Source organism: Coregonus lavaretus (assembly GCF_964263955.1).
Source record: "Coregonus lavaretus genome assembly, chromosome: 4".
NCBI lineage: Eukaryota > Metazoa > Chordata > Actinopteri > Salmoniformes > Salmonidae > Coregonus > Coregonus lavaretus.
The window spans coordinates 43,835,109-43,862,109 of NC_139991.1; the positions used below are offsets into that span (position 1 = coordinate 43,835,109).

The 27,001-nt window shown below is 44.3% G+C and overlaps 2 protein-coding genes across 2 annotated transcripts; one reads left to right on the forward strand and one right to left on the reverse strand.

Annotated features, from left to right (window-relative positions):
- Positions 1-2,332: 2,332 nt before the first annotated feature.
- On the forward strand, positions 2,333-3,244 carry tmem119b (transmembrane protein 119b; the record flags this gene model as incomplete). The annotated part of the gene is made up of 1 exon (XM_084159607.1): positions 2,333-3,244. One exon carries the CDS (start codon positions 2,333-2,335, stop codon positions 3,242-3,244), a length of 912 nt encoding a protein of 303 aa, XP_084015733.1.
- Positions 3,245-4,862: 1,618 nt separating this feature from the next.
- LOC311127856 (iron-sulfur cluster assembly scaffold protein IscU-like) lies at positions 4,863-16,620 on the reverse strand. The gene is made up of 5 exons (XM_084159747.1): positions 16,291-16,620; positions 6,354-6,467; positions 5,979-6,089; positions 5,709-5,787; positions 4,863-5,574 (listed from the first exon to the last, which is right to left on the reverse strand). Exons 1-5 carry the CDS (start codon positions 16,495-16,497, stop codon positions 5,483-5,485), a joined length of 603 nt encoding a protein of 200 aa, XP_084015873.1. The 5' UTR covers positions 16,498-16,620; the 3' UTR covers positions 4,863-5,482.
- Positions 16,621-27,001: the final 10,381 nt, after the last annotated feature.

Consider the following 27,001-nt stretch of genomic DNA (forward strand, 5'->3'; position numbering starts at 1 on the left):
GCAAGCAGCCCGCCAGCAGGGAATCAGGCTAGTTCAATAGAGAGTTCACCAACATGATGTTCTCTGAGACCAATGGGTTTCCCATATTTGCATGAGATATTGTGCAGATAAATGTGTGGTGAATAGAGCTTTTATTTTTGAAAGAAGGTATACTTTGAAGTGGGACTAAGTCTTGAATTATTCAATCGTTTGAAAATGTTTCTTTGTCATTATTTTCCACACAAAGGCAGTGCTAACTGTATGACTGTTGAAAAATGTCTGATCATCTCCATGCATCTCAATCAAATGGTATCTTGAACACTTCAATAGGGACTAATACATCTGTATCCTTTGTGTGTTTTCGCATCTCTGCATGTGTATGTGTAGGTGTGTGAAAGTATACATTGAGGGTGAATGGGCGATAAATTGTAGATGCACTCCCATCCCCCCTTTCCTGATGAGTGCAATGCCTCATGTGGCCCAGCTTGCACACAGATGGAGTGGGAAAAGGGGGTGAAGGAGGGGGTCGGTTGGTTTACACGGACCAGGCCAGCAGTCTACTCCAGGGCTACATTCAGCAGAGCACAACTGTGGAACATTCAGATAGAAATATACTGTGTAGAAAAGACATGCCTCTGACATATTGAGTAAGAAATCATGACAGCTCTATTCATTACATTTCCATCGGCAATAAACAGTTGGTTTTTCTCAGTCATTGTGAAAGTAAGAGTCGGTTCTTCTTGTTATTGCTAGGGTAACGTGGGGTAACTAGTCCCCCCCCCCTAAGAACAATATCCAATTGCTGACACAAAAACACAAAGTTTGGTAAAGATGTGGTATGTTGATGATGGTCATACTTAGGCAAACAAACTATGGAGGGAAATAAGCGGTTACAGTTTACACTTTTTTTGTTATTTAATGATTTTTAAAAATTGTAAAGGGGCATTTTTCCCAAGTATCGGGGTAACATTTTTTGTTGAGCAAGAGTAGTGGCAGCCAGGGAAAATGTAAAAAAAAAAAATAGGTGACAGTGATTTATAGGGAGCTCTCCTATACACTGTGCAGGAAAGTTTAGTTGATTGTTTTAAGCCAAATTCAATTTCAGGGAAATGAGAGAGTCGTGATGTATTTCTGGGAAGCATCATGAAAAGGAGACGTTGTTTAAATAAATTCACATTGACCAGAAGCAGATTGACAAAATAGGATGAACTCTTTAGTCATGTAACCAAATATCAGTAACTGTCAGGAGTTTGGCCTAGATTCAATCAGTTCAGTAACCCACGGAGGTGTAACTGCGTTGGAGCTGTCATATCAGCAAGCGGCTCCCATCGTTATACCTATCGCAGACATTGCCACCAAGTCTCATTAGTAGAAATTCCATGCAGCCTTGTTACAAGTTTAAACACTGGAATGTGTGTTGTAATCTACAACTCGATTAGGCTAATGATTTGAGTGTCATTATTTCCATATAGCCTACACTTTCTCGTTCTGAGCTTTGAACGCGGGTTGGATGGGTGTGGCGTCGTGACAATGACCACAAGAGCAGCCGCTCACCAATTTGACAGCGCCATTGCAGTTAACTTACACCTCCGACATCGACTTAACAATGATCTGCTGGGGGCAATGGAAATAGTCTGGGTAGCCATGATTAGCTGTTCAGGAGTCTTATGGCTTGGGGGTAGAAGCTGTTAAGAAGCCTTTTGGACCTAGACTTGGCGCTCCGGTTCCGCTTGCCGTGCGGTAGCAGAGAGACTAGTCTATGACTAGGGTGGCTGGAGTCTTTGACAATTTTTAGGGCCTTCCTCTGACACCGCCTGGTATAGAGGTCCTGGATGGCAGGAAGCTTGGCCCCAGTGATGTACTGGGCCGTATGCACTACCCTCTGTAGCGCCTTGCGGTCGGAGGCTGAGCAGTTGCCATACCAGGCGGTGATGCAACCAGTCAGGATGCTCTCGATGAATCTGATTGAATCGAGACCTTTGTGTGCATATACTGTATCTGTCTGTGTGCATTGTCATTGTGTGTTTGCCTGCTTGTGACATGCTATGATTGGAATCCAGACTTTAAATCCTGCCTGCCTCTCATCAGTTCTCAGCTGCTGTCTCAGTCTTAAAATGCCATTTAGGGCTCTACAGCTATAGACATTCTATCAAGAATAGAAATTACTCCGAATATATTTTCATTCATTGTAGATGAGTGAAGCCTTTACAATGTTTTGTGCAACACTCACAAAAAGCAGTAGATGTTCGCTGTCACTGTCTGTGCAATTCAATAACAGTGGAAATGCAAATTGACAACAGTTACTGCAGCACTGACACTGTTCTTGTTTTGTTTTCTGCAGGTCCTACAGGAGATGACATTCCTCATGGCACTTCATCTGATTGGTCTTTCTGTGATGCTGTGGTCCAGCAGTCCCAGTCTGGCCACACCCCTCCCTTTCAACATTTCCTTGGAGGGCAGTGCAGAGGGGGAGGAGCTGGGAAGCCTCATCCCCACCCCTTCCCCACCTGCCACCAGTGGCCCCGCCTCAGAGTCCCCAACCACCTCAGATGGGTCCACCCACGTAGAGCCCTTCCTGCTCAGCCTGATGGTTCACTTCCTGCAGGAGAACATGCTCCTCATCCTTGTTGCCTCCATCCTCTTCATCACCATCTTCCTCATCCTCTGCTGTGCTTGCATCATGAGCCGCAAACGGAAGGTCAATGCCTACTACCCCTCGTCCTTCCCCTCTAAGATGTACGTGGACCAGAGGGACAAGACCGGAGGTACCAAGCTCTTCAACGAGGTGCCAGAGAAACCCTCCAATGGGCAGCAGGCTGAACCAATGGATTCCAGCAAGCAGCTCCAACAAGACATCATGAGGGCAGCCAAGAACCTCCGCACTCCCTCCAAACCTCCCCTGGGCGAGCGAGAGGGAAACAACCCAACACAGATAGCTGCAGCTGCAGAGAAAAGTCCTGAGGTGAATGTTCAGGCTGAGGGAGAAATCATAGAGAAAGACAACGAGCCATCGATTCCACCTGAGCAGAGCGAGGAGGAGGTATGCCAGCTCTCAGACAGTGAGGCCCAACACTGCAGCTGCCCCAAGCAGCCAGAGATCCTTCCAGGACATATAGGCCAAACAGAGGATGATGAGTCACTCACAAGAGCTGCGCTTCCATCTGGCCCAGGGCACTCACAGGCCCAGCAGGAAGGGGATAGTCAGGAGGACTCCACTGTCACGCAGTCTATTCCGTTGATCACTGGGGAGAAAACAGCATTTTAACTATGCTGGACAGTGGACCAGTGGAAGAAGTTATAGCAAGACAGGCTCATTGTTATGGCTGGAATGGAATCAATGGAACGGAGTCAAACATGTGGTTTCCATATGTTTGATCTCGTTCCATTTATTCCATTCCAGCCATTACAATGAGCCCATCCTCCTATAGCTCCTCCCACCAGCCTCCACTGCAGTGGACATTATGTTTGAGCTCAAGGGTTTGGATGCTTTTGCATGAGTGACAATCTTTAAAGCAAAGCTGTCAGCTTTACATACCGCTCTTTGGATTTACCAAATGATGTCTATTCAGTTGTATGTAATCATATACTTTAAGTTTTGTTTCCCAGTAGCCATCTTTCCATGTCACACCTTAAAGGGTATATTATGTAACTTGAGCATACACCCCTATGGATGCTGTAGTCTTGTTTGAGGTTTTAGTGTTATTTGTATTTGTACAAAGTACTGCCTTTTGTTTTTCTCCCTCTTCCATTCATTGGTAGGTTAGTGAGGTGTTAATCCCAGGTAAGAGATCATTATTTAGGGCAACATGAGATTGCTTTCCCTTGAAGAACAAATATGGATAAGTAGATGGTAAATTCACCATGAGTACCCCATGGTGCAGCATCTGCAACAACTTCAATTTAGCAGGTTTCCTACATTAAGGGAGGTATTTTTGCATTATAAAACCTGTGTTTATCGTTTGGTTAGTCAAATGTTTATCCTTTCTCTTTAAACATCTCCATTAAAGGGCCAATCCGGAGTTCAAACAAGAACAAAGCACCCACCCAGCTACTTGTTTTGGTAAACAGCTGAGGGATGAGGCTTAAGAAATGTAACAACTCTCAAATTCATAGACAGAGCTATGGATGCAAGGACTGACCAACCATGAGATCAAACTGATAGTTAACCATGTTTTGAAGCTATACAGTGTTCGTTTACAAACATTGGAGTAAAACAAGCTTATAGTTTGGGTTCTGATGGGGAACGACAGTTGAACTAAGCTCATGAAGCATTTATAAGTTATATTCTTCAAGAATCAATGCCTATATATCATTAAACAGTCCAAAAATATGTAGCAACTCCGGATTGGCCCTTTAAGGGACAACAGTTGCTCTGCTGCAGACCCAGGTCCTGTGCCAGAACTTGGGAAAGCACCCAACACAACAGTCTGTTACACTTGTACTGTTACAATATAGGCTGGTTAGTCCGGTGTGGTTGAAAACATGCACTGATGCACAATCCAAATGTTTGTAGAGGTGCCGACTAATGGAGAGTAAACTGTATAAAAAGTGTGCGGCTTTCTTTCTTAATTTCCATATTGTACTTTGGTTGAATACAGTAGATTTTGTGAAGACAGTAAGAAACAGCAGCTTTCTAAAATGTGTTGAGTGTTTGGGTTGGTAATGATAAAAGCAGAACCATTTATCTGAATGGATGAATGAAGTCGGAGCGTGTATAAAACGGCTCTGGATAAAGTATGCCAATGCTCCCATCTGGTGGAGAAATACAGCACTGCTTCAATTTCTTATCTGGTAGTCCACACACCAGTAGCCAAATACCAGATAATACCTAAAAGCTGATTATAGACTTTAAATGACTAAAACAAAAAGACAGACATGCCATACTACTTACACATATTACTTTATTACTTTGCATTACAACCAGGAATGATGTCTGAAATGTCACTAAACAATCAAAATAGATACCTTGATAGTTTGCTACCGTTTGTTTTACATCTTCCGCATTGCATTTTATCATTGCCTTCAAATCATTAGTACATGAGTGTTGATGGGATACGAAGACAGCCTTAGAAGTTTTATTCAATACTTCCACCACTGCAATCAGAATCAGTTCCCAATGGAACAGACCCCCAAACCATGACAAAATACTAAACAAAGCGCAAACAAAAACAAAGCAAACTCAAGTCTCGTCCACTCGACTCACTTCACATTTTTCACTCTTGAAAATAAGACTTACTTTGTACCAATCCCCCGATCAGTGCCCTTAAATTGTGCGTTAACATGACAGGCTAGAGTAAAGATTGGAAAAACATAATGCCACAGGGGCTCGGTGTGTATACTGTGCTATCTATGTCCGTTGTATGGGTGGACATAACCTGGACTCATTTAGGGTGCCCCATATATAGAAGGGTGGTGGAGTGGGGATCCAGGACTACACTTAGTGTCCCCTTGGTAGTAGGGTGCAGGACACTGGTGTTCAGGATAACATTGGCAAAGCCCTCACTTAGTTGCTGGCTTTGACAGCCTCAATCTTGCCATCCTGTTGTTTGAGACGGTAGTCATGGAGGGCAGCTTTGATGGCATCCTCAGCCAGCACTGGAGAAAAGGGCACAGTCAGGAATTTCAAATGAGTTTAATAATAGGTCAAAAATAAATGGTTTAGAATTTTCCAACTTGTTAGACAGTTGGGAAAGAACAGCCTTAGATATTAAACTGAAATAAGGGCTTACTGGAGCAGTGAAGTTTGACCGGTGGAAGACTGAGCTCTTTGGCAATGTCCGTGTTCTTTATTGTCAGTGCTTCGTCAATCTGAAAGCCAAGGCAGCAACATTCCATCAACCAAGAAATACACTCCATCCAACCATGATATGTAACAAAAGGAACAAATAAACAGGGTGGCGGAAAAGACTTGAATAGAGACACGCAACTAGAGCAACATTCAGACAGAACAGTGAAACAGGAAGCAGATTAAGTGTCATGGGTGCAGAATGTTCACTCACAGATTTGCCCTTCACCCACTCCGTTACCAGGGAGCTGGAGGCGATGGCTGAGCCACAGCCAAACGTCTTGAACCTGGCGTCCACAATCTTCCCCTGATCGTCTACCTCAATCTGCAGAGAGGAAAGGAGTCACTTTATTCAACTGTGACATTTGTCCACATAAATGAATTCATAAACAATGTTGTTACATTACTAAAAACACATATGCTTGGTAACTAAATAGAGCATGCCGCTTCTCTGTAAATCCCATCTGTGTTGAGACTTCTTTGGAACACAGCAAATTGTGACTTCATTCAGAATCCCAGGCCATCGGAGGTTCCTGTGAGGTGGACTTGGTGAAACAGAGGGAGTAATGAGGACAGGGGACCAACGCACCTGCAGTTTCATCACATCTCCACAAGCTGGGGCACCCACCAAGCCTGTACCCACATTCTTGGAGGTCTTGTCCAGGGATCCAACATTCCTTGGATTCTCATAGTGGTCCACTACCTAAAAATTGGAAAAAGGAAAGAAATGTCATGGTTAGTCAACATCATATTGTAAATTCCACTTAATTCAAGCTTATGATGACCCCCTCTTGGGAATGTTCCTTGCTTCAGTTACAAACATTCACATAACAGCATCCTAAATCACATTCCGACTGTCTCCCAAAAAAGCAGGCTCAAGGCTGAGAGGCCTCTTGCATTGCTGTTACGCAACGAGGAGTTGACATTACGTAAGGCAAATTAAAATAAACAGATTAGGACTGGGCTCCACTGTCCACAACAGTAATTCCTGTTGCAACCTCCCTCCCCCCAGACGTAATAGCCATGATGCTGAGTCATTCTCTACACTATTGAACAATGCTGGGAACAAAGTTTTTGACGAGATTATCATCATGAGGTCTGTCTGAATATCCTAAATATCAGGGCCTCGTTTCCCAGAGCCTTCGTAGCGTTAAGATCATTGTTAGAACCATCTTACGATGCATCTTGAGTAGCCAAGCTGTTTCCCAAAACCATAGTTACTAAAGTTGCATTTGAAAACCCTTATTTACCGACTGCCTCAGTCAGACCACTCGTAGAACAGCCAACTGCGTCGTTAGATGTTTTTTTTTGCCCTTCCGTCACTTTATACATTCTAAAACACAGAATCAGGCTTATCTGTCTCTGTAACCACCAATAACTTCAGAATGAAGTTGACTACAAATACAAAGTTGCCAATGTCTTTGCAATTGTTACAAATAAGCGAAGGATAAGACAATGCTTCAAATGAGAACCGAGATGGCTGCAAAAGAAAAAAACATTATAGGCCTGTTCTTTCAATCACATTGAACTAAATGTTATGGTCATTCAATTGAATTCTAGGCTGTCTAATTTTTGCCTCAATATATTTCATGATGTGCAACGTGCGCAATGATGTGCCAAATCTTGATTTAGTGCATTATTATAGGGTAAGCATTTAGAATAAGCCGCCTCAATATTTGCAGCCATAGGTGGTAATATCTCTCTATGAGCTGATCTGTCGTCAGTATTGTGGAATAATTCTAAGGTAAGATTTGAATGGAGAAACCTGATCCGAGAGCAGTGTTGCTTTACTTTTGATCCCATCAGTATCGACACATGGTCTAACGACGAAATTAGCGAATTATCTCTCTATGTGCTTGTTTGGGAAACACTTGGCTAGTAAAGTTGGCTCGTAAATAACGATGCATTGATTAGGCCTATCTGGTACGATCACTGTAATGCTTAAGGTACAACGTAACTGGGTAATGAGGCCCTGGTGAATTTGTTTGGGGCCAGTTGGTACTGTTAATAGTTGTATTATTCAAGTTTCAAGTTTTTAAATGTCACGTGCACAAGCACAGTGAAATGCCTTTCTTGCAAGCTCTAAACCCAACAATGCAGTTATCAATAACAGTGTAATACAAAAAATAACATAAGGTAGAACAAAAACACACAAGAAATAAAAATAAGAACACAAGAAAGTAAGCAAGCATACTATATACAGGGTCAGTCAGTTCCAGTACCATATTTACAATGTGCAGGGATACGGGAGTGATAGAGCTAGATATGTATAGGGGTTTTGATTAGGCCTAGCCTAAATCTAAATCTCGTCACATATCTGTGGGAGCAGCCGGAAATGACTGCGCTTATGTTCCTTTTGGCCAAAAAAGGCTTCCAGTAGGCTGTCTATATAAGCTATTCATACAGTATGTTCAGAATGAGTAATGAAATGCTAGCCTAAACAATATATACAATTCCACAAAATAGATTTTATTCTCATGGATTATGCACTCTCTTCAGTATACTAGCTACATGGATATTGTTAGCCCACTATTGGACGAAAGGAGCCTAAAGTTACTCCTTATACTCCAAGGACCTTACATGTTCTGTTTAAAATGTGAACTGGCTCTGAAAGCCAAAACAGCCAAATACTCCATCTAAACGTGAATCGTTCTCAATTGTGGTACCGGTTCTAAAAACATAAATCCCTCTAATTTCATATCACATTAAAATAATTTCACATGCAAAATATACAGTTACTATACACTGTTTTCCCCAACCTGGACTCAGGGGTAGACGTAAAATAGTAAATGTAAATCAGAGAAAACTAATTAGTATGACGTTACATTTCGTATAATATGTATTAATTTGTGGATGTCCATCATCCATTTCGTATGAGATGTTACGAATTGCAATTTGCAAAACATGACATGTTACACATTCCAATTTGTTGTTGTGGCTAACATTAGCTAGGTGGCTAACGTTAACTAGGCTAGGGGTTAAGGCGTAAGCATGCTTCAGTTTGGCTGGTGCCTAGCCGAACCGAATGAGTGTGCTCGCATACTCCCTTAAAAGACATTCACTTGAAAAATGAGGCCTGAGATTGTTCCTTTTGACTCACCTTACACAAACAACTTTGGCATTTTAGCTAATTAGCAACTTTGCAACTACTTAGCATTGTTGAGGAAAACTCGTTAGAGGAATCAGGCAGAACTTATTTATCAGCAATAAGAGGTTTATTCAAACAATTGCAAGGAGTCAATATTTGCAGTGTTCACCCTTCTTTTTCAAGACCTCTGCAATCCGCCCTGGCATGCTGTCAATTAACTTCTGGGCCACATCCTGACTGATGGCAGCCCATTCTTGCATAATCAATGCTTGGAGTTTGTGTTTGTCCACCCGCCTCTTGAGGATTGACTACAAGTTCTCAATGGGATTAAGGTCTGGGGAGTTTCCTGGCCATGGACCCAAAATGTCGATATTTTGTTCCCCGAGCCACTTAGTTATCACTTTTGCCTTATGGCAAGGTGCTCCATCATGCTGGAAAAGGCATTGTTTTCGCCAAACTGTTCTTGGATGGTTGGGAGAAGTTGCTCTCGGAGGATGTGTTGGTACCGTTCTTTATTCATGGCTGTGTTCTTAGGCAAAATTGTGAGTGAGCCCACCCCCTTGGCTGAGAAGCAACCCCACACACGAATGGTCTCAGGATGCTTTACTGTTGGCATGACACAGGACTGATGGTAGCGCTCACCTCGTCTTCTCCGGACAAGCTTTTTTCCTCAGCAGTCCAATCCCTGTACCTTTTGCAGAATATCAGTCTGTCCCTGATGTTTTTCCTGGAGAGAAGTGGCTTCCTCGCTGCCCTTCTTGACACCAGGCCATCCTCCAAAAGTATTTGCCTCACTGTGCATGCAGATGCACTCACACCTGCCTGCTGCCATTCCTGAGCAAGCTCTGCACTGGTGGTGCCCCGATCCCGCAGCTGAATCAACTTTAGGAGACGGTCCTGGCGCTTGCTGGACTTTCTTGGGCGCCCTGAAGCCTTCTTCACAACAATTGAACCTCTCTCCTTGAAATTCTTGATGATCCGATAAATGGTTGATTTAGGTGCAATCTTACTTGCAGCAATATCCTTGCCTGTGAAGCCCTTTTTGTGCAAAGCAATGATGACGGCACGTGTTTCCTTGCAGGTAACCATGGTTAACTGAGGAAGAACAATATTTCAAGCACCACCCTCCTTTTAAAGCTTCCAGTCTGTTATTCTAACTCAATCAGCATGACAGAGTGATCTCCAGCCTTGTCCTCGTCAACACTCTCACCTGTGTTAACGAGAGAATCACTGACATGATGTCAGCTGGTCCTTTTGTGGCAGGGCTGAAATGCAGTGGAAATGTTTTTTTGGGATTAAGTTCATTTTCATGGCAAAGATGAACTTTGCAATTAATCTGATCACTCTTCATGACATTCTGGAGTATATGCAAATTTCCATCATAAAAACTGAGGCAGCAGACTTTGAAAATGTATATTTGTGTCATTCTCAAAACTTTTGACCACGACTGTAGATGCTTTTTATTGTGGAGATCAAGTTTATACGTTGCCTGGCTGGGCTGATGAGACAGTGGATTGCGCAGTCAGATGGAACAGAGTAAATAGGCATTTTAATGTCATAGATTTAGCCTGTGGCAACTTGTGGAATAGACACCAGCTGGAATGCGGTTTTAACCAATCAGCATTCAGGATTAGACCTAGCCGATGTATAAAACCAATTATAAACTGGGTGGTTCGAGACCTGAATGCTGATTGGCTGAAAGCAGTGGCATATCAGACCATATACCATGGATATGACTAAACATTTATTTTCACTGGTCTAATTATGTTGGTAACCAGTTTATAATAGCAATAAGGCACCTGGGGGGTGTGATATATGGCCAATATACCACAGCTAAGGGCTGTGTCCTAAGAACAGCCCTTAGCCTCACTAGGTTGTGATGGTAAGCTAGCTACACGTTGGTTGACTACAGCTCCTCAAGTCAGCGCAGGTATGGCATTTTCACTGCCGTGTGTTCATGGAGACTCAGAGCCTCTATGCTATGCAGTCTGCCGGTATTCACGTCGGGTGAGGTTGTGTTTTCTCTAGCAGGAGGTAAGCTTGGCTTCTTATATGGTGTTGAGTAAAGCTTAAACCATGTATTTAGATTGTAGGTAGGTAGGTATTGTAGTTAGATACTGTAGGTAGTTTATTTAGGTAGTTATTGTAGGTAATTATAGGTAATTATTGTAGGTAAGTATTGTATTCGAGTGAGCCCGGCGAAGCACGAGGCTAGCTAACCTGGCGGGTAGCTACTGGTAACCTTTAGCAACGGTGGATAGTTGTTTCCAATGTTATTTCACGCTTAAGAGTACCTGTAATTAAGCCAGCTAGCTACCTACCATTCAGCTGTTTTTCTAACCTCATTATCTGAAGCATTAACCGATAGAGCTAGCTAGCTAGCGGGTACCCACTGGTAACTTTTAGCAACGGTGGATAGTTGTTTCCAATGTTATTTCATGCTTAAGAGTATCTGTAATTAAGCCAGCTAGCTACCTACCATTCAGCTGTTTTTCTAACCTCATTATCTGAAGCATTAACGTTAGGTAGTTAGTAGCTAGTGTACTTAATTACAGCTACTGATTGCAGAAAACCACCCAGATAGCTGGCGTCGGGTAAGTTTGGCTTTATGCATAGCTTGGGCTTTGTCGAGTAAGGCTTAAACTATGTATTTAGATTGTAGTTGGGTATTGTAGCTAGGCATCGTGGGTTGTTGTGGGTAGTTGTTGTATGTAGTTATTGTAGGTTACTTTTGTATTCGGCGGTGCCGGGTGTAGCACGAAGCTAGCTAGCTAACTCACCTCGGTAAATACAATATCCTTTTAGCCAGCTACATTCATTCGCAGCGACGCCGTTTTTCAAACAAAGTCAACACAGCAGCCATTGCTAGCTAGCCAACACTACCAGCTAGCTGTACTGTAGTAGCTAAATACAATATCTTTGTGCTAGCTAGCCAACGTTTAATTATTGCTGCGTTATGAAAGAACTAGACACGGACACGAATTATCTGTTTAGTGTGTTAACACACTATTGGTAGTTTGTTGTAACCAAGTATTGGTGCTAAACTGTGTGTTATTGGATGCTAGCATGCTAGTTAGCTATGGCGTCATAGTTAGTTAGCTGAATAAAGTAAGTTGAGTCTATTCCTTGAAACATTGAACCGCTGTAGTTTAAAACAATTCTAATTTCTAAAGTGGAAGTTGGGAGAGTTTTATTCGGGTGGTTCAGTGAAACAATTATAGTTTCTGAGGTGGAAGTTGGGAGAGTTATATTTTTTTGGTGAGGGAGGCCCTGCTCTCTCCTTTCCCAGATGTTTAGTTCATTTCATTCCGATCTCCTCTGCATTGTTGTAGCCATCTGCTACAGCCTGTCAACTATGCCTCTGCCTATCCCTGTTCTCTCCTCTCCGCACAGGCTACACAAACGCCTCACACCGCGTGGCTGCTGCCTCTCTAACCTGGTGGTCCCTGCACGCACCACACACCTGGAGTTCCAGGTCTCAGGCAGCCTCTGGAACTGCCGTTCTGCTGCCAACAAGGCTGACTTCATCCCAGCCTATGCTACCCTCCAGTCCCTCGACTTCCTGGCGCTGACGGAAACATGGATTACCACTGAAAACACTGCTACTCCTACTGCTCTCTCCTCGTCTGACCATGTGTTCTCGCATACCCCGAGAGCATCTGGTCAGAGGGGTGGTGGCACAGGAATCCTCATCTCTCCCAAGTGGTCATTCTCAATTTTTCCCCTAACCCATCTGTCTATCTCCTCATTTGAATTCCACGCTGTCACAGTCACTAGCCCATTTAAGCTTAATATCCTTGTCATCTATCGCCCTCCAGGTTCCCTTGGAGAGTTCATCAATGAGCTTGACGCCTTGATAAGTTCCTTTCCTGAGGATGGCTCACCCCTCACAGTTTTGGGGGATTTCAACCTCCCTACGTCTACATTTGACTCATTTCTCTCTTCCTCCTTCTTTCCACTCCTCTCCTCTTTTGACCTCACCCTCTCACCGTCCCCCCCTACTCACAAGGCAGGCAATACGCTTGACTTCATCTTTACTAGATGTTGCTCTTCTACTAATCTCACTGCAACTCCCCTCCATGTCTCCGACCACTACTTTGTATCCTTTTCTCTCTCGCTCTCCTCCAACACTACTCACTCTGCCCCTACACAGATGGTAACGCGCCGCCGCAACCTTCGCTCTCTCTCTCCCACTACTCTCTCCTCTTCCATCCTATCATCTCTTCCCTCTGCTCAATCCTTCTCCCTCCAATCTCCTGATTCTGCCTCCTCAACCCTCCTCTCCTCCCTTTCTGCATCCTTTGACTCCCGTGTCCCCTATCCTCCCGGCCGGCTCGGTCCTCCCCTCCAGCTCCGTGGCTTGATGACTCATTGCGAGCTCACAGAACAGAGCTCCGGGCAGCTGAGCGGAAATGGAAGAAAACTAAACTCCCTGCTGACCTGGCATCTTTTCACTCCCTCCTCTCTACATTTTCTTCATCTGTTTCTGCTGCTAAGGCCACTTTCTACCACTCTAAATTCCAAGCATCTGCCTCTAACCCTAGGAAGCTCTTTGCCACATTCTCCTCACTGCTGAATCCTCCCCCCCACCTCCCTCTCTGTGGATGACTTCGTCAACCACTTTGAAAAGAAGGTTGACGACATCCGATCCTCGTTTGTTAAGTCTAATGACACTGCTGGTCCTGCTCACACTGCCCTACCCTATGCTTTGACTTCTTTCTCCCCTCTCTCTCCAGATAAAATCTTGCGACTTGTGACTGCAGGCCGCCCAACAACCTGCCCGCTTGACCCCATCCCCTCCTCTCTTCTCCAGACCATCTCCGGTGACCTTCTCCCCTACCTCACCTCGCTGATCAACTCATCCTTGACCGCTGGCTATGTCCCTTCCGTCTTCAAGAGAGCGAGAGTTGCACCCCTTCTCAAAAAACCAACACTCGATCCCACTGATGTCAACAACTACAGACCAGTATCCCTTCTTTCTTTTCTTTCCAAAACTATTGAGCGTGCCGTCTTTAGCCAACTCTCTTGCTATCTCTCTCAGAATGACCTTCTTGATCCAAACCAGTCAGGTTTCAGGACTGGTCATTCAACTGAGACTGCTCTTCTCTGTGTCACGGAGGCTCTCCGCACTGCTAAAGCTAACTCTCTCTCCTCTGCTCTTGTCCTTCTAGACCTGTCTGCTGCCTTTGATACTGTGAACCATCAGATCCTCCTCTCCACCCTCTCCGAGCTGGGCATCTCCGGCGCTGCTCACTCCTGGATTGCGTCCTACCTGACCGGTCGCTCCTACCAAGTGGCGTGGCGAGAAGCTGTCTCCGCACCACGTGCTCTCACCACTGGTGTCCCCCAGGGCTCAGTTCTAGGCCCTCTCCTTTTCTCCCTATACACCAAGTCACTTGGCTCTGTCATATCCTCACATGGCCTCTCCTATCATTGCTACGCTGACGATACACAACTAATCTTCTCCTTTCCCCCTTCTGATAACCAGGTGGCGAATCGCATCTCTGCATGTCTGGCAGACATATCAGTATGGATGACGGATCACCACCTCAAGCTGAACCCTGGCAAGACGGAGCTGCTCTTCCTCCCGGGGAAGGACTGCCCGTTCCATGATCTCGCCATCACGGTTGACAACTCCGTTGTGTTCTCCTCCCAGAGTGCGAAGAGCCTTGGCGTGACCCTGGACAACACCCTGTCGTTCTCCGCTAACATCAAGGCGGTGACCCGATCCTGCAGGTTCATGCTCTACAACATTCGGAGAGTACGACCCTGCCTTACACAGGAAGCGGCACAGGTCCTAATCCAGGCACTGGTCATCTCCCGTCTGGATTACTGCAACTCGCTGTTGGCTGGGCTCCCTGCCTGTGCCATTAAACCCCTACAACTCATCCAGAATGCCGCAGCCCGTCTGGTGTTCAACCTTCCCAAGTTCTCTCACGTCACCCCCCTCCTCCGCACACTCCACTGGCTTCCAGTTGAAGCTCGCATCCGTTACAAGACCATGGTGCTTGCCTATGGAGCTGTGAGGGGAACGGCACCTCCGTACCTTCAGACTCTGATCAGTCCCTACACCCAAACGAGGGCATTGCGTTCATCCACCTCTGGCCTGCTGGCTCCCCTTCCTCTGCGGAAGCATAGTTCCCGCTCAGCCCAGTCAAAACTGTTCGCTGCTCTGGCACCCCAATGGTGGAACAAACTCCCTCACGACGCCAGGACAGCGGAGTCACTCACCACCTTCCGGAGACATTTGAAACCCCACCTCTTTAAGGAATACCTGGGATAGGATAAAGTAATCCTTCTACCCCCCCCCCCCCCAAAAAAAATAAATAAAAATAAAAATAAAAACAATTGTAAAGTGGTTATCCCACTGGCTATAGGGTGAATGCACCAATTTGTAAGTCGCTCTGGATAAGAGCGTCTGCTAAATGACGTAAATGTAAATGTAATTTGGCCATATACCACACCCCTCGAGCCTTATTGCTCAAATATACACTTAACGATAAGTGTCACAATTCCAGACGTAACAATGCACAAACAGTCTATTTTCTGGCAATTTATCCGCTCACTTTACCAATGTATCTATTTTTGCTTTCTAATTTGAAGCGCATACACGCTCGTAAAAACACACTTTGTTTGATTTGGCCTTCAATGTTCAGACCGAGCGTTTAAAACGTCTCCGTATAGAAGAGGCCTTCGTCCAATGACTAATGTGTAATGTAATGGAACGGAGAGTCATGATCAAGGACTAGGATGTCCTCTTAACATATATCTAATGTAGGTTAAAACAGAAACCGAGTTACTGTGGAAATGTTATTATTTCAGACTTTCTGTAATAACATCCAGAATCAATGAAACTGCGTATTGCCAGGGCTACCACTATGGATGCTGCTTCAGTACATGTCACCTAGCGTAACTAAATGAGTTAGTTAGGTACCTGTTAACAAAACAACTGTGGAAATAGCTAACAGCTCAGGAAGTAACAGATTAACCTTCAAATAACACCAGCCTCACCGACATGCTGCTGTACATGAACATTGCATTGGCAGAAAAAATTACCATAAAAAAACGATCTTCTAACATGTTATTTAGACTGTAAAGGTAACCTTAGCTAATTAACTGTATCTAAGTTAACAGTACTAGGCAAGGCGTGTGACGCATGTTGTTACCTAAGCTACCGCATTCTTTAATGAATATATTTCAACTAACTAGTGTACTGTATGACAAATCTAAACAAATACATAATCAATGCAACCTAGCTAGCGTAGCTACCATTGCTTCTGGGCAAGTTTAGTTACCGGCTAATGTAGGTAGCTAACCTACTAGTTGTCAAACGTTAGCTACCAAGCCATTCACGTTGGGCGAGTTTACGACCTCAACAGTCACACTTGGTTGAATTTATCAGCTATCAACCACAGCTAGTTATACAGGTTATTTTTACCTTCTCGTGGTAGGCGGCTTGGGCTTTATATTCCGGGTAAGAGAGCCTTTTGATCACAACAAGAGGGGTGATGCACTTCTTTGCTACTAGACCCGCCATGTTCACTGTTTGTCTGAAATGACGCACTCTGAAACCATGAGATTGGGCGCCTACTCTTATGGTGCTTTCAAGACAACTGGGAATTCGGAAAATACGAGGTAAAATCATGACGTCTGTGCTCTTCAGGTCGGAAAGTCGGAACTCTAGAAAGAGGCCCGAGTTCCTAAATTAAAATTCCGAGTTGAATGACCGTCCAAAACGATTTTTCCCAGTCGGGATGTTTTTTTTCCCGAGTTCCCAGTTGTCTTGAACGCACTAAAATCGGAAGTCGGAGATGAACGCCGCATTATCATGCGCGTGACAGTGTAGGAGGAGTTTTTGGACTAATCCCAGTGAATGACAGGAAGTGCATGGCTTGCCTTTGATATAACTTTTTATTCTAGCAATATTCAGCCAATATTTCAAAAGGTTAGGAATGAGCCCTAAAGACAAACACATGGTAGTATAATTATTGCCTGACGACTCAACCTGAATTTAATTCCGCTGCTCTATCATCACTGAATACATTAAGTCTGAAACTTCCATCCTAGAAGTCGTTTGTGTGACTTCATTTAACACATTTAACCAATAACACAGTTGTAACAAATGTTACATATATAGGCCTATCTGTAGTTGAGGACCTGGTGGACTGTATATTCTGTAGGTTTAGGTTTTACTTAGCACTATGTGTTCTCTCCCAGGCAGTGGCTGCTCCTGAAAAAATTCTCAGGGGGGGCAATTTTTCTGATGATTTAGGTGACCTACACCCAGAACCTAGGGGGGCTCCGTAGAAAAAGTTGCTAGTTTTGGGCTTTTTTTCACAGGCCTGGTTGCTTATTTGTCTCGCGAGATCTGGCAACACTGAAGTGGATCTTTAGAACTACATTTTGTGGAATGTAGGATATGACCAAAGTGCTACTTAATAAAAGCAAAGTAACGTTGTCCCAAATAGGGGAATGAACAAGTGAGGCTTGACCTAGTGTGGTCTGGGCATCTTGGCTTTACACATTGAAGACCAAACCAGAATGATGAGGTGCTGCTAAGTTTAACTAAAGAATTCTGATATACACATTACTTGCTTCAAAAAGGCCTCATGGTTGAATTGGAAATATGTGCACCTGAGCATAATTCACAACAAGCAAGCAGGAGCTTTTGATAGAGGCTACTGAAAACATTGATGCAAGTTATTGGTAATAAGAAATTTTCATAGACTTCCATATTCTGCCCTCTTGTATAGATTTGTGAAAATGAACAGTGATAGACATTTTGCCTGAAAACAGAATTTGAAAATAATTTCTAGAAAAGGTAAACACAGCTATCTGTATGGCTTTGTAAAAATGAACAACCATATTCTGGCCAATTGTATAGATTTGTAAATATGAACAACCATATTCTGGCCAATTGTATAGATTAGTAAAAATGAACATGAACAGAATGTTTTTTTTAAAACTTTTTTTTTACTTCACACACTGGATTAGCCGGCTGAGGATGTGGCGGTTCTTGCTAACCTCATCGTTGTGGCGGCGGACAGCTAGCCTGTATCCCTCATCCAGTTGAGTGGCAATGTTCACTCTCCCCAAAGCAGACAATCTCAAACAGCTATCCATGTGGGTCTTTGACAGCTCATGTTTCTTAATCTTTTCTGAAAGATGGTGCATGTCCGTTACACCAGTCGCTGTCCAAGCGGTGCTGTCTGCCGTGCCGCCTTCAGGGTGAAAGAGTAAGCAGGGGTAGCAGAAGACTGCATTAGCTACATCGCAGCCTGCTAGCCAGGTTTTTCGTTCGTACCAATTTTTGGAAAATCCTCGGGTGTAGGACTTTCCCCCTTTAGTAGAAACCTGTTGAATTATTAAATTTGATCTGGGAGGTCCTAATTGTTTCATTGCCAATTTATCTTGATTTGTTCGCCGACAAAAAGGAACTTCTTTCAAAGAGACAATCGAGTTGCACTGAACGCTAGCCATCTTGACAGTAGTACGTGAATTGATTGACGCTGCTACCCGCTCTTTTCTTAGTTACGTTCATGGTTATGTTACGTATGACGAAAGCGCGTAAGTGCAAGCCCTCCCGGAACCCATAGAGATTGTATTGAAAGCTCTGATATTTGAAAAAAAAAGATTTTACATGAGAGTCTATGAGAGACTTCTGGGGCGATTTTCAACCTGACTGAAATCGCCCCAAAAGGGGCGGGGCCATTTGAAGCACGACTTTAGCCTGATTGGACATTTAGTGGCAGATCAGACGTCTAGATTAGAACACTGATAACTACTGTTGCCGTGATATAATTGATTAGAAAAAAAATCCCTTCCTTTTCCCGTTTGGCAGTGCGTCGCCCATATCGCCCTAATGAACACACCGCCCCTGCTCCCAGGTGCTTGTAAGGGCACAGATGACAGTCCGGTAGGATTCCAGTTGAGGTTGTTTAATGACAATGATTCACATAGAGCAGTAACGGCACAGCACAGTGTATGGCTTGACAACTGTGTTAACCAAGAGTGTGTGTGGTTCTGAAAAGGGGGAAATTAAATACAATAGTAAATGGCAGATACAGGCTAAATACAACCTCCAATTACATAAGCTATAAATAATATGGCTACAATAGGGTCTTGGAGAACCACATGTCTGTGAGGATAGAGCAGCCAAACAGATCAAAGTCCGAATGGACCTGCAAAACTCACCCTTGGAGGGGAACAAAATCACCCTGTTCACTGATGGATGCTGCTACAGGTCAAAGGACCCAAAGGAAGGAAACACTGCTGCCTATGCAGTGGTGAAACAAGACACAGAAGGAGGACATGAAGTAATGGAAGCAGAGAAACTTGGTCCCAATGAAGCTTCAGCACAGCTAGCTGAATTTAGGGCGTTGAGGAGAGCTCTACAACTAAGTGAAGGAAAGAATGTGGACATCTACACAGACTCTGCCTATGCACATGGGATTGCACACATTGATGGACCACAGTGGATGAGGAGAGGATTTGTGACCAGCTCAAATGAGCCCATCAAACACAAGGTTGAAGTACAGAAGTTAATTTATGCAATCCAGCTTCCCAAACGAGTGGCAATAATGAAGTGCAAAGGTCACAGCAGAGAAAGCACCAGAGTGCGTGAAGGAAATGATCGGGCTGATCAAGCAGCAAAGGATGCAGGAGGATACACTGCCCAGCAGATGGTGCAACGAGCCACTCAAGGACAGGAGGAATTGACGACAGACACAGTAAGACAGTTGCAAGAAGCAGCAGGCGCCTACGAACAGAATGTATGGAGCAGACAGGGAGCAAGGCGAGACCATCATGGGATTTGGAGATCTCACACAGGAAAAACAGTGGGACCTGCAAAACTCCTCAGATCAATCTTAAGGGAAGAGCATGAGAAGGCTCATGGAGGATGGAAAAGTGTCACAAAATCAGTTGAGAAAGCATGGTGGCATCCACACATGTTGGACATGGCAAGAGAGACATCAGAGAGCTGTGAAGTGTGCAAACAATACAACAACAAAGTGTCACTTGGAGCAGTGATAGGTAGCTTCCCAATACCTGATGCACCATTTCAAGACGTTTGCATAGACTTCACGGACATGGGACAGGACAACAGAGTGGAAGGAAAAAGGTACCTGTTGGTAATGGTGGAAAGATTCACCAGATGGGTGGAAGCCATCCCCACAGCAAGAGAAGACGCAAAGGCCGTGATTAAGTGGTTGAGGCGAGACCTCATTCCAAGGTTTGGAGTCCCGCGAATGATCCGTTCCGACAATGGTACCCATTTCAAGAATGAACACCTGAGAGAGGTAGAACAGGCCCTAGGGATCACTCACAAGTTCGGGTCAGTGTATCATCCCCAATCGCAGGGACTTGTTGAACGCGCTAACCAGACTCTGAAATGAAAAATGGCTAAAATCATGGCAGGCACCAAACTGAAATGCCCTACCCCTTGCTCTAATGTCAATGAGAAATTCACCTGGGTCTGATACCCACTTGACTCCACATGAGCTTATGACAGGACGCAGAATGCCAGGGCCACCAGCAGACAATCTTATTATTCCTAGGCTAGATATTGCAAAAATCAGATACACAGACTACATGCAGGCGCTAATTTCTCTTGTTGAAAGATTATCTAAACAGGTGGTGGAAGTGCGCACTCCTGCTGTTGAAACCATGGACGAGAACAGAGACATCCTGGTGGGAGACTAAAGGTGCATTCCAGGAAGTGGACGGAGCCAAGGTGGGAGGGACCCTTTCAGGTGAAAGAGGTATCAAGTCACTCGCTGAGGGTAAACACGAGTAAGAAGGACGTGTGGTACCACAGAACGCATTGTGCCAAAGATAAAGCTCCAGGAAGAACTCTAGATCAAGTACAACAGGACTTGGCTGCAGAAGGGGAGGATGTTATGGTTAGTAGTGGGGCTGGCCCTAAGGGGAACAGTGACTTCCAGTCAGTATCATAATATAGTCATTACCTTACAGGAAGGGGAATCTCAAGTGATGTCCCTAGAACCATGTAAGATCTGGTCATGGAGGAATAGGGCTAGTGGAATTGGGGACACTGGTTGCAATTGGAACCAGAAGGAAAACTGTAACAAAATGTATCCCCATGTGTTAAAGAGAGGTACTTATCTGTGTGAGGGAAAGTGGTGTCCATATTGGGACTATATGATCACAAATGTTGGCACCTTCTGGGAATGGCGTTGAGGCTATCCATATGCATTAGGAGATGCTTCTAAAGCAGCTAGGTTTTCAATGATAAGGGGTGTGCAGGGGTCAAAAGGGGGTGCATGTAAAGGCGATGAAATCCTACTAACCATCCAAGACATTAAACTTACAGACGCAGGTGTGTACACCTTAGCAGCAGTACGATCCGGACCAGACACCATGGGTATGTTCACCATCGCGGTCACACCCAAACCTGCAGCTGGGGAGTGACAGACCCAGTTGAACCACATCACCACTCCAGGACCAGCTCAGCTTCAACCCACTAAGGTACCAAACCCCGTTCAGGTGATTAATGTTAGGGATATAACGGACAGCGACCAATTGGGGACAGAAACTGGCTATGAAGGGAAAGAAAATATGTGGTTGGCATACATGAGGTATACGGCTAGGATACTGGTCAGGCAGAATTGTGTTATCTGTGGGCATGCAAGACCTGGGTTGGCAACCCACCCATTCGCCTTAGGAGAAGAGGAAGGATGGCAGTGCATATTGGAAGAGTTCTACCATTCACTGCCAAACACCACCCTGTGCAAAGCCCTAAGTTTGATTTTCCCTGAGGTTCCCCCACAAAAGGCACCTGCGGGAGTTCAGGCTTATGGAGGTAATTACAGTTGCATTACTGGAACAGGTAAGGGTGTTAACTATGGTAGGCTACCACCAGGGGACTGTGCTGTGAATGTAACTATGAACAGCACTTGGCCAGTAGAGGGTAAAACCCAGACAAAGGGGGTGGCTGATGTGTGGTGGATCTGTGGGCCAAATAGAAAACTAACCCCGATTCTAAAGGGGGACTGGCAGGGCACGTGTGCATTAGCTAGTTTGATTGTACCACTGACCATTATTGATGTTTCCTCAGACCAACTTTTGGGGATCGCCCAGCTAGCCCCAGACAGAGAGAGAATGAGGCGGGGGAGACGTAGTGCCCCATGGTCAGCAGGAGAGGAGATCCACTCTAACCTGTTGGGGGTGCCTGTGGGAGTACCATTACAGTTCCAGGCACTCAACAGGAATGATGGGTTGTGGCATTTGTTGCCAATCATAGGACCTGCTATAGATGCTGCTAAACAGCGATCTTGGATAAATTACATCTATTATAACCAACAGCGATTTGTTAACTACACACGCACTGCCCTGACTGGAATGTCCGAACAACTAGAGGCCACCTCTAGGGTGGCTAGGCAAAATAGACTAGCACTTGACATGTTGCTTGCTAACCAAGGGGGTGTGTGTAAGATGTTTGGGGAACAATGCTGTACGTTTATTCCTAACAATACTAGCCCTGACGGGAGCATCACAAAGGCCCTTGTTGGCCTGGATAAGTTGTCAGCAGAAATGAAGAGCATGGCTGGAGTGGAGAGTGGTGGGCTGTTCTCCTGGTTGAGTGACTGGTTCGGTAAGTATTCTTCTATGGTGGTTACTGGATTTCTGACCCTAGTAATTGTGTTTTTGCTGTTAATGTGTTGTGCTGCTTGCATCATCCCCTGTCTCAGGAAGTCAGTGGTAGGAGTGGTGCAGGCGTCAGGTATAATGCCGTTGTTACCGGCCCAGGATGATGCGGGTGACTCTGCTACTGACTCTGAGACCAAGCTGGATGATCCATGGTTTGCCTAAAAAAAATAACAAAAATAACAAAAATAAAAAACACGCATTTATTTTCAGTTCTTGCTCATTTATTACCTTATGTTTTTACTAACCACTGTGGTTGTTTCTTCCTCCTGATGTGAAGGTAAAGGATTCCTGGGTGGCTGGTAGCCAACTCAGTACATGTTAGGTGTAGGGGAGAAACAGAGGGTTAAAAATTTTTTTTTTTCTTTTATTAACATTTTTTGTTGTGATTTGATTTCCATATCCTGTTATTCTCAGGGGTGTTTATATTCTGTTTAAACTGTTATTTGGAGTGACACCATAAATGGTGTCAAAAGAGGGAATCCTACATTTTCCCTTTAAAAATGTTTAATCACACCCTAGAGTTTTAATAATCTTGTGTTTTGTGTTCTATTAATCCTGTGTATTATGCATTATTAATCAAGTTAACCATTGTGAATGTTTGTCTTTCCTTATGTGAAGGTTTGAAGTTCCTGGGTGACTGGTAGCCAACCGTTTGCAAGTTGGGTGTAGATGGAAGGACTGAGGGTTTTTATTTTTTAGTATCATTATTGCCTATTAATAAAAGTGTGATTATTTTTGTTTGTATTGTATTGTATTTTAATGAGTGAAACCCTGTGTTTTCTTATTTTGGGTTCACACCCAGTGGGTGTGAAAAGGGGGATTGTGGGGATCTATTTTCTCAAAACTGGAGGGATGAATAGCTTAGAAGGAATGCATTAATGATTAAAGCATAAAAGGTTTGTACTGTACTGATATGAATTGTTTCACATAACAAGCTGTGATTCATGTGAGGAACGTTAGGGGGTAGGATGAGATAAGACTTGTATTTCTTACAGATAAGAATTGTATTTCTTACAGATACGAACACTGCCTCTTTGTTGTCTGTGAACCGTTGTCTGTGAACCGTCCTTGAACGTAGGTACTTAGGGTACAGTGGAACGGTGTCTATGGGTGATGACTCTACAGGTTGTTATGATAACAACTTATGCCTGGCAACAGTGTGCAACAGTGGAGCGCCAAGGGGCTGGGACCAGCCGGTGCGCCAACGGATTGGCTGAGTAAGTCTAAACCACGCTCAGTCTCTACTCTGATACGCCCAGCAGGGAGCGGGAACTATCTCTGTCAGAGTATTTTATGAAGAACTCATAACAATGGATCAGTTCTCTGTCTGCCCTGCGTGGTATTACAGTGAACCCGTATACGAACTCTCATACTTACCATTTAAACATTTGCATTAATAAATACTAGACTAACTTGGATACTGTGTAATGACCTCTTTTGTCCCAAATACCAGATTTGAATTGACGCAACTTGACACAATTCAAATCTGGTATTAGGAACAAAAGAGGTCAATACACGTCTTCTAAAATAGACTAGTATTTTAATTAATGCAAAACACTTCAATGGTAAATATGATGTTCGTATATACGGGTCCACTGAAATACCACGCAGGGCGCTCAGAGAACTAAGCCATTGTTATGAGTTCTTCTTAAAATACTCTGACAGAGATAGTTCCCGCTCCCTGCTGGGCCTATCAGAGTAGAGACTGAGCGTGGTTTAGACTTACTCAGCCAATCGTTGGCACACAGGCTGGTCCCAGCCCCTTGGCGCTCCACTGTTGCACACTTTTGCCAGGCATAAGTTTGTTATCATCACAACCTGTAGAGTCATCACCCATAGACACTGTTCCCCTGTACTCCTTGTACCTACGTCCAAGGACGGTTCACAGATCACAAAGAGGCAGTGTTCGTGTCTGTGAGAAATACAAGTCTGTCTCACCCTACTCCCTAACATTCCTCACATGAATCACAGCTTGTTATGTGAAACAATTTATATCAGTACAGTACAAACCTTTTATGTTTAATCATTAATGCATTCTTTCTAAGCTAGTCATCACATCTAGATCCCCACAATCCCCCTTTTCACACCCACTGGGTGTGAACCCAAAATAAGAAAACACAGGGTGTCACTCATTAAAATAAAATGCAAACAAAAAGAATCACACTTTTATTAATAGGCAATAATGATAATAAAAAGGCCTTCAGTCCTTCCATCTACACCCAACTGGTACTAGGTTGGCTACCAGCCACCCAGGAACTTCAAACCTTCACATAAGGAAAGACAAACATTCACAATGGTTAACTTGATTAATAAAGCATAAAACACAGGATTAATAGAACACAAAACACAAGATTATTAAAACATAAAACACAAACAGGGAAGTAAATTTTGGCCCCCTTTAGACACCCTCTAGGGTGTCACTCCACCAAGCCTGGTAGGTCATATCCGTCATTCCTTAGGTCGGAGTCCGGGATTGGGCCGTATCTCACCATCTGTTGGGAAACCGCCTTCTCCATCTCCTTTCTCACCAACCCTCGGACACAGGGAATAAGACAACATCCACAAAGAACAAGTATACCCATAGAAGCTATAACTTCACCCAGAATAGTTACAACAATAGTTTTCCATTTACCAAATATGTTATCAAACCAACCGTTTAGGGAGCTATCAATACCAGAGTTCTCAGCCAGTTCGTTCGCCAGCGTGGTGAGTCCCTGAAGCGCTTTGGTCACGGACCCGTCCGGTGCTGTATTGTTGGAGATGAAAGTACAGCACATAGATCCAAACAGAACACAAACTCCGCCCCGCTCAGCCAAAAGCATATCTAAAGCTATTCTATTCTGCCATGCCATTAAGCTAGTTGCCGCTGTCTGCTCAGCCAATCCCTTTATTGCATCACGAGTGTGGTTTATAAATCTTTGCTGGTTATAGTAAATATAATTTATCCAATCTACGTTTTTATTAATTGTTGACCACCAGAAAAGACTTAATTCAAACCCAGCTGCGATCGGATTCCTAGCTTTGAATTCTTCTGGAACCCCTCGAGGTACTCCTATCCCATCAATATATATCCTTTCATCAAAGGATCTCGGGAGGAGGTCCCACTTTCTACGTGACAACTCACCAGTCTCTGACACGTTTGATTGTTTGCGTATGTAGGTGAGTTCACAATCTGTTATCACCACACAACCATCAGATGTCAGCACGGGCCTGGTTTTGGTTCCTAAAATCCTCTGGCTGCAACAAAGAGGAGAGATTAGTCATGGTCTCTTTAGTTGTGATATTCTCTGTGTGGGAGCAGGAGCTAAGATGCCCTACCCTTTATCCTATCTTACTAGTCCTAGAAAAACAATAATAAGAATCCCCTGAGACTTCAAACGGAGGCAACCTAGGTCGGGTGACTTTGTTATCGGGGGATACAGATAGTGCAAGTTACTACAAGACTCCTTCACCACATTCTCAGGTGGCTTGAACAATTTAATCATGGAGGATAAACCTGACAGAGAGTTAAAGCCTGTCAAGGGGAACGGAGTAGTTGTTAACCTTGGTTTGGCTGTCCCACAGGCATAACAGTCCTCTTTAGACAGAGTTCTTGCCGTATACTGAATCCATTCCAACCACAGGTTAAGATCTCTATACCCCGTCTCCACCTGTACGACTTCCTTCAGGTCTATAGTTTGCACTATCTTCACCACAGCCCCGGTCTCACTACCTCCCTCAGAGAGGTTTACTCTATAGGATGCCCCAGTTGAAGAGGATATCTCACTTGTTCAGTGAGATATCCTCTTTTTTAGCGTAATTCAGACTTTCAGACAGTACCTACCCTTATATGGGTCGCACTGCCATTTCTGGTAATTCCCTACTTTCACAATACTACACCTGTCCTTAAACTGTGTATGGAGATTGACATATCCCCCCCCCCCGCTCGGTATGAGCAACTACATAGTCCCAGGATGTACATGGTGACATACATATATATCTCCCATCCTTTACGATACTACCAGCCAGTAGTCCCCAACTGGTCCTCAAAGACCTCAAAAGGTGATGTCCTTCCCTAAAGTCCCTAGTACTTCCCCTTTCCCTACGTCTAGCTGTCTCCTATGCCTTCGTAGACTGTGCTCAGGTATTATTTTATCAACTTGTGTTAGGTTAACTACTACTTCTGGCAGATCAGGAGGGTTTGAGTGTGTTAGGAATATGGCCCCCACAATCAGACAGCTACCTACCGTCAGGAGACCTGTGAATCCCCACCCTCGCCCTGAGAACATGTCAGACGCCAGAGGCCAACCCATTGCTTTACCTTCTATCGAACTCACACAGGGATGATCAGACAGGGTAAGGGAATCTTCGTTAAGGAGCCAACCCCCGAGCCCTAGTGGTGATCGGTTCTTTCTCCTAACTCTGTGTTTGTTCGTCAGGTGTAGCTGGGTTTACCTTTTTGCAGTGTGTGACATGCACCCAGGTGGATCTCTCAGCTA

Coding starts and splice junctions, on each gene's coding strand:
- LOC311127856 (XM_084159747.1), bottom strand. CDS start 16,497: ATGATTTTACCTCGTATTTTCCGAATTCCCAGTTGTCTTGAAAGCACC. Junction 5,788..5,978: donor AGTGGGTGAAGGGCAAATCT/GTGAGTGAACAT, acceptor CTTGGCTTTCAG/ATTGACGAAGCACTGACAAT. Junction 5,575..5,708: donor GGTCAAACTTCACTGCTCCA/GTAAGCCCTTAT, acceptor CCTTTTCTCCAG/TGCTGGCTGAGGATGCCATC.